Source organism: Nannospalax galili, unplaced genomic scaffold (assembly GCF_000622305.1).
Source record: "Nannospalax galili isolate Female #2095 unplaced genomic scaffold, S.galili_v1.0 scaffold5595, whole genome shotgun sequence".
NCBI classification, from domain to species: domain Eukaryota; kingdom Metazoa; phylum Chordata; class Mammalia; order Rodentia; family Spalacidae; genus Nannospalax; species Nannospalax galili.
Window position 1 is genome coordinate 56,237 of NW_008335433.1, and position 8,110 is coordinate 64,346.

Below are 8,110 nucleotides of genomic sequence, written 5' to 3' on the forward strand. Positions count from 1 at the left end.
CAGATACTTTAGAAGCTGCTGGAGGACAAGTTACATCCATTCGAGTATTTGGTCTGCGTGTATGTAAGTGCACCGGTGTCGTGTGATGCCAGAAGAGGTCAGAAGACCACGACTGAGCCCCTGAAACTGCAGCCACTCTGTGGGTTCTGAATCAATGCTTTTAAGTTACATCCATTCGAGTATTTGGTCTGCGTGTATGTGAGTGCACCGGTGTCCTGTGATGCCAGAAGACGTCAGAAGACCACGACTGAGCCCCTGAAACTGCAGCCACTCTGTGGGTTCTGGGGATCGAACAGGAACAGCAGTCGCCCTGAACACCAGTGCCTGCCGTCATCAGCATTTTTAAACCCCCTGTCCTCACAATCCATAAAAGCTCAGGAGCAAATACTGGGCCTCACGAACAGCCAACTTTTAATGATTATCTAATTTAAGGAAGGTCTTTGCTAAATTCTGGATTGGACTTTTAATATCACGATAAGCATTTATAGCCTGTCAGTCCACATGACATTTCTCAAGCAAGAGACGAGGCAGGGGGCACGATGCGGCCCAAGGTAATTCCGGTTGAAAGAAGGACTCAGTCCCGTCAGTGAGGCTATCTGGATTAGAGCCCTGGTTTGCTTTCTTTTAATGTCATAAAACTTTGTGCAAAGCCAGGGTAGGGGACAGTTGATGATTGAGCAAAGCCAGGGTAGGGACTCGAGGCCGGACAACCCAGGCAAGAACCTTAGTGAGTTCATGGACAAAGGTGCTTACTGCTTTGTTCCTCCAGCCTGTGACCAGTCTCCTTTTTGATAGTACCCAGGACCAACTGCTCAGGATGGACAAAAGCCAGAGTGTTGTGGTCCTTCTCACCCCAAGGAACCGTCAAGAAAATGCTTCAAGGACGAAGGCTACCCCATAGAGGCATTTCCCAACCCGGGTTCTGCCTTTCCGGGACTATCAAGCTGATGTCAGAATCCATCCAGCACAATTTTGTGAACTTAACACACAAGCACATCTCCATTAAACCTTTCTCATTTCTGATATCAAAAACTTTTGTTAATATCCGTATCGCATTATGTGCTTACTGCTTTGTTCCTCCAGCCTGTGACCAGTCTCCTTTTTGATACTACCCAGGACCAACTGCTCAGGATGGACAAAAGCCAGAGTGTTGTGGTCCTTCTCACACCAAGGAACTGTCAAGAAAATGCTTCAAGGATGAAGGCTAACCCATAGAGGCATTTCCCAACCCGGGTTCTACCTTTCCGGGACTATCGAGCTGACGTCAGAATCCATCCAGCACAATTTTGTGAACTTATCACACAAGCATATCTCCATTAAATCTTTCTCATTTCTGATATCAAAAACTTTTGTTAATATCCGTATCGCATTATGAAACGTAGCACAGCTTTTAGATTCCCCCAGTCCTTAAAATTTACAGTACTTCTAAAAGCTGAATTTCACTTAAAATAAACCAAAGCCTTTTTACTGTGGACTGTTGTAAACAAAAATAATAACAATAATAATAATAAATAAAATAAATACTTCTTACTCCAAGAGGGAAGAACCAGGTCTCATCCCAGGAAAGCTCGAGCTCCTTTGGTACCCGGGTCCACCTGCCTCCCCAGCCTCCTCCAGCCCTGGACTTGACCTTGGCCCTCAGCATGCAGCTCTCCAACGGGCGTCCACCTGCAGCGCTTTCTGGCCATGCTGACCACCTAGTGCTCCTCTCCGGTTTAGAGGTACAAGTGCTGGCGGGTGCGACGCAGGCTTATGGGGAGAGCGCTGGTGTCTATCACTCCCACATGGAGCACCCGGTGCCTACATACCCAGTGGCCTTTGTGGCCAGAGAACTGACACTGGACCCAGGAGTCCTGTGTGGGCTCAGCCACACGGCCACCAGCAAGATGTCAGGTGCTCTGGCACAGAGGCTGAGTACATCTGAGCTGCCACTTGTGGGTCATACACGTGGGGCAGATATGACACGCCTTTCCTTCTGCTTGGCACCGACCTGCACTCCCGTCAGTCCACACGGCTCCTAGCTGCTGGGTGTTTTACTTCAAATCCCGATAAAATTATCCTAAACGTGCACCTGAGGCCATTTCTAATTTCTCACGCTAACGAGGCTTAGAAGCCACGAATGGCTTCCAACCGAGTCACAGCAGGCACTAATGTCATTGGCGGATCTCACTGTATTTCTCTCCCCTCTGGGGTCCACAGTCACTGTGCTGTTTTTCAACTAGTAGGTTTGGGGGAGGATACCTATTCCGTTCCCTCTATTGTGTCCCAAATGACTCTAGGAATGCATTTCTCTTTCCCAAATGATTTTTCCTATATGACATATACAATGTTTGTGGAATGAATCAAATTCACTGACGATATAGTCTTCAGGCTGAAACACTTTTCCGTATGAACGTCCCGATTAAACCCCCACCCCCCAGCGTAGGCCATAACAGCCAGTCATATATGCTGAAGCCAGTTCACCTGAATTTGAGACCCCAAATGTCCTCAGGTGTGAGTTTATGCGCTAGAGTCTGATTACCCGAAATATCCTCATATTCCAGTGTTCGATACCCACTTGTGTGTCCTGTCGGGTAGATCTGTTTTTTATCACCTCCTGCTGCAGTCCCAGCTAGGACCAATGTTTTGCGAGCAGACACTTGGCCTCTACATTTGGCCCTCACACTATTGACACTGCGGTCAACAGGGACCTGCATTTCCCAAACAGCCTCCTCCTGCTGACAGAAGGCCAAGCACGGGCACCGGGCTGCGGGCTGATATAGTCTTCAGGCTGAAACAGTTTTCCGTATGAACGTCCCGATTAAACCCACACCCCCCCAGCGTAGGCCATAACGGCCAGTCATATATGCTGAAGCCAGTTCACCTGAATTTGAGACCCCAAATGTCCTCAGGTGTGAGTTTATGCGCTAGAGTCTGATTACCCGAAATATCCTCATATTCCAGTGTTCGATACCCACTTGTGTGTCCTGTCGGGTAGATCTGTTTTTTATCACCTCCTGCTGCAGTCCCAGCTAGGACCAATGTTTTGCGAGCAGACACTTGGCCTCTACATTTGGCCCTCACACTATTGACACTGCGGTCAACAGGGACCTGCATTTCCCAAACAGCCTCCTCCTGCTGACAGAAGGCCAAGCACGGGCACCGGGCTGCGGGCACTGGGCTTGGGTTTAGGATTTCTGTCAAATTCTGCAGACCAGGGCGAGAATTAAGGGAGCAAAAGTCAAGATGACACAAACTTTTCTGGGGGCCTTTTGGCCAATAGCACTTTTTGATAGATTCTGCGGGAGGGGGGGTGGACGCATTCTGCAGTGTTTCCCAAGACACTCTCCTGTGTATCTTTCTGGAAGCATTCTCCCCATTCATCCTGAGCACTTAAGACAGGTCTCAGAAACTTTGTTTCCTGTCATCACTAAAGTCACATCTGGCCTATGTTCAATGTATATTTTCTTGTCTGTTCAAAGGACACATATCAATTTTGTTGTACAAAGAACTTCCTAGACTTTAAACAAGTAGATTTCTTTCTCAGTATTTAAATAGGAAATTTGCTTTCATTGCACCCTCTGTTGGATAAATTAAATGCAGAATCCATTGCATAAGAAATTGATTTATTTAGTTATTTAAAGATGTATCTCAAAGTATTGACTAGTAAGTCGATCCGTGTGGCAGAGGCTCCGGCCGTCCAGCTGAGATCTGAAGAAAACGTGAGAGAAATGCGGGAACCATCTCCGTTCCGAAGAGTTGGACTTGATGTCGAGGACGGCTCAGACGCTCTACCTGATCTGTAACAACAGGAAGGATAATGGAAAACGTAGGTGAGCTGATGCTATGGACATAAAGTCTCTGAAATTGTTAAAAAATAAAAATAAAATTGACTGATGAATATGGGTCTCCTGTGACCAGCCGTGTAAATCAACAGCCTTCAGCACGACCCCACCACTAAGAACTGTAACATCAAACAGTGCGACGAAGCAAATGTGCGTGAAATTAGGTTGCATTTGTCCGCTTATCTGATCACATGAGTATGGACTAAATGAAAAAGAGAGTGATTAAAATTGTGAGCAGACAATGTGTTTCTACTCACCCAGTGGACGTCTTTAATCCTCACACGTATCTGTGAACGAGAGTTACGAGAGAAAAGCAAACACAAGTAAATCAGGGGCCTCATTTCCTATATCTAAAGATTATCTTTTAAAAGCTTAACTTTAAAGTAGAAATAAAAGGGCTCGGATTACGTTCCCGGGAGATGGGTTTCTATGTGTACAGGGGGCAGTGACATTACCAGTGGGGACGGCGTCCTGAATGTTCTCCTTCGCGATGCCGTGCTTCTCGGCGATCTGATAAAACTCCTGCACCTGCTCCTCAGTCACCTGTGTCTCCTTCCCTGTGTCACAGGAATGGATGCCCGTCAGGACGCTGAAAACTTACCACGGGTCCCGTTACAACACAGCATGATGAAACCGCCCGGTGGAAACTTCCCGCCCAAGTCCCTCTTTCTCCCACAAAGTTAAGCTGATGGACTAGATCTTCCCAAATAGAGGTAACGGGTTTAATCAAGTCACAATGTGTGGCTAGGGGCCACCGTCCATCCTAAAGACAAGTAGACAAAATATGGATTCTTTGAACTTTAACCACATGATGGTATTTGCATGTACATGTTCTCAGAAAGACACGTTGTGGTTGGGGATGTTGGGAGCGGTCAGCGAGGAATCTGTCCACATTGCAGGGACCTGTTTTCTGTCTGCTAAATTCCAGAATGCCTTTCCCGGTGTCCTTGATCCTACTGACATGAGCACAGGATATAGATCAGCCCAGCTCAGACACTGTGAGCACCGCCGTTTGGTGACAGGAAAATAAAATTTTAAGAAAGCCCTCCCTCCACATGCCCAAACAAAGGCTGGATATGAATCTACTTGAAATGTTGCTGCAATTCCAACAATTGCAATTCCATCTCAGCAATTCAGCCCTGGACCAAGTCCTAGGTCAAGAGCGTTTATGCTCACGAAGGTCACCGTTATGCAGTGACCGTCCCACATTGATCGCTTGTGGAGGAAGCAGATTGCTTCAACTACGTCACTATTTAACGAATTCTCACAAAAATGAGAAATCATGACACGGTCTCAATTATAATTATCTACTAAATGCAGGTTTCCAGTCTTTCTACCTCAGCTCCCAAAATGCAATTGCTGTGGTGCGAGAGTCTAGGACTCAGTTCGTGGACCGTGCTCATAAAAGAGATTTCTGCATCAATTCTATTCCTGTCTCTGAAAGAACTCAGTGGACAAGGTTTTCATTCCAACAGGAAGCAACAAATTATGATAAGCTCAGTGTGGAAGTTCACATCTCGTCGGGGAGCGTGTTCTGGACACACACAGTGAACACAGAGCAACGCTCCCCCGTCTCCTTAATTGTAAGCCACGCTGACATCCATGTTTCCGCTGTTATGACATGTGCCGCACTCACCGATAAGCGTGATCATGTGTGTAGTCTTTTCCTCTGGGTCCACATTAACGTTGTACACGGACATGAGCTTTTCTGTGAGCGGCAGAACTTGGAAGGTGCTTAAGCCCGTTTCTTCGGCTGAAAGAAATGAAATCAACACACGATGTTATTTTTCATTTATATTTACAGAGGTTCTAGGTTTCTCATCGATGAAGGAGAGAGTAAGGAAATCAAATAAAATGATATGGTCAATTTTTATACATTGAATATACTGTAAAATTGCCCATGTGTGACGATCACATGAAATACATTTTGTAAGATGTCTTTAATAACAGAAGCACTTCCTAGGATCCGGGGAGACTTCCCAATCACTTCCCAATCTCTGCATCTTCCTGAAAATGCTTCTAAGGTGTGGTAGGGATTGTCCACGTTCTGTCAGTGGTTGAAAACTAGTGAATCATAATGTTCCACAGCCCAGGGTTCAGGTGCTGCGGCTACAGCACGGTTGTGGACACTTAACCAGACATGGGTCCACACGCTACCTACATCTATTGAACTCAATCCTGGTTTCCACAACACGTCATCACGGGAGTCCCGCACTCACCGTATATGGTGTAACTGCCTTCTGGTGTCCGCTGGCCCACGATGGTGATCAGTGTGCAGTTCTCCCCGAACCTAAAGGACAGAAAACAGGGCAGTGCTTGTCACTCATACGTATTCCCAGAGCACTCAGGTTGAAGAACTGTAGAAAAGACTATGTTTTATGTGCTAAGTATGACAAAAGCCTTCATACACCTCAGTCTTCAATGCTGAGTCCTTTATTTTGCATTACTTTGTTGCTGGCACTAACAGCTGTGGAAAATTATAATGTTGACATGCAAAACTCTTTCTGCAGGTAAGAAGGGCTTGTGTGATAACATCCCTGACTGGGCAGTTCCAAGCTGCCCCGAGCCGGTAAAGGTCACTTACTTGATGTAAAAAGACAGAGTGACGTTCTCACAACTTGGGGTGCATTCCATGTGGCGGTAGTAAGCTCTCAGGGGCCCCCCTTCGCTCGTCTTCTCCACGTTGTCCGCTCCCGTGTAGAGCGTGCGCCAGTCCCCATCCACCTGCAGGGGAAGGTCAGTGCAGATAGTGGGTATTTCTTCACCAACGCACAGTATAACTATCACTTCTAATTTACCTCAATTGAAAAAGTATACACTCTGCCCATGTGATGCAGGCCGCTCCTTCTCTCAGTGTAAAATCCTGCACCGTCTTGTAATAATTCTAACTTACATGAGAAGCTCTGATATCATGGTTTGAAATAAATACCCTCATGTTATGCAAAGTATACAGTCTCTAAACCATAACATTTTATCTTAGAATCATCCACAGGCTGAATAAATTTATGGGGCTGTGCGATGCATACAAGGAGAGAACGAGGATGGGTGTGAGAATGGGGGAATATGAATCATATTGACTGTCATTGAGTTAGAACCGTGTGTGGAGGATGCTGGCCCTGAAATACGCAGCGTGGACATGTATGACCGTGAATTTCCAGTCCCCCTCCCTGCCCCCGTCAGTGCTGGGATTCCTGGGCGGCACCTGCACTCCCTCTCTGTGCTGTGCTGGGAATGAGATCAGGATTTCATTCCTGCAACACGAATCCTCCACCACAGCATTTCTTTGACATGTCCATGCACATTAATGTCACACACACACACACACACACACACACACACACAAACAAACAAAGTGCCCCCAGATGAAGTCATGCTCATACCTGCTCAGGGGTGAGCTCAGGAAGCTCACCATAAACCAGACCCAGCACCAGAGTGAGCAGGAGAACTTTCATCCTGATGGAGCCTGTGTGTCTCTCTCTCGTGGAGATCTCAGAGCAGGTCCGTGGGTGGAGAACGGCTCAAGCGTCCTGGCTTTTATAGGAAACAAACAAAGTGCCCCCAGATGAAGTCATGCTCATACCTGCTCAGGGGTGAGCTCAGGAAGCTCACCATAAACCAGACCCAGCACCAGAGTGAGCAGGAGAACTTTCATCCTGATGGAGCCTGTGTGTCTCTCTCTCGTGGAGATCTCAGAGCAGGTCCGTGGGTGGAGAACGGCTCAAGCGTCCTGGCTTTTATAGGACTCAGGTCTGACTTGTAATCGAGCAAGAATTCATCAAGAATTCCTGTTAACGTTTCCCCCACACCTCGTGGTTGTCCGTGATGATTTCTGTGTGACTTTGTCCCAGTTTGTTCAGGGGATTAGAGTTAAGATCAAACAAATGCCCAGGGGCGAACTTTAAGAAGACTCCGGACGTGACAGACGGACGAAAGATACACATATTTGTGTCCCCAAAGTCCAGGTGTCCTAGGAACCGAGAAGTTCAAAACACGTTTCTCTAACGGGGAGTGATTTTCTCCTTACACTTGGAAGAATATTCTTAAATTGATTTTCTGAAAATAAATAGCAGATAGCTCCGTTTTACTAAATTGTATCATTAGACCTTCATATCTTGAATCATTGTATCTTTAGAACTTTAGAGCCTGAAACAAGACATCATTAGTACATTACAGCCTGAATCATTATGTCCTCAGAAGTTTCTACCCTGAATTAGAGGTTTCAAAGCATTTCTCAAGAGGAGTATTTCTACAGTTTTTTAACAGAACCAAAATACGTATCTGTGGCC

The 8,110-nt window shown here is 46.4% G+C and overlaps 1 protein-coding gene across 1 annotated transcript; it reads right to left on the minus strand.

Moving 5' to 3' along the window:
* Positions 1 to 3,584: 3,584 nt before the first annotated feature.
* On the minus strand, positions 3,585 to 7,313 carry LOC103731669 (odorant-binding protein-like). The gene is made up of 7 exons (XM_017797379.1): positions 7,205 to 7,313; positions 6,409 to 6,548; positions 6,044 to 6,114; positions 5,461 to 5,577; positions 4,280 to 4,381; positions 4,082 to 4,111; positions 3,585 to 3,779 (listed from the first exon to the last, which is right to left on the minus strand). The coding sequence occupies exons 1-6, from the start codon at positions 7,274 to 7,276 to the stop codon at positions 4,095 to 4,097; spliced, it is 519 nt and encodes a 172-aa protein (XP_017652868.1). The 5' UTR covers positions 7,277 to 7,313; the 3' UTR covers positions 3,585 to 3,779; positions 4,082 to 4,094.
* Positions 7,314 to 8,110: the final 797 nt, after the last annotated feature.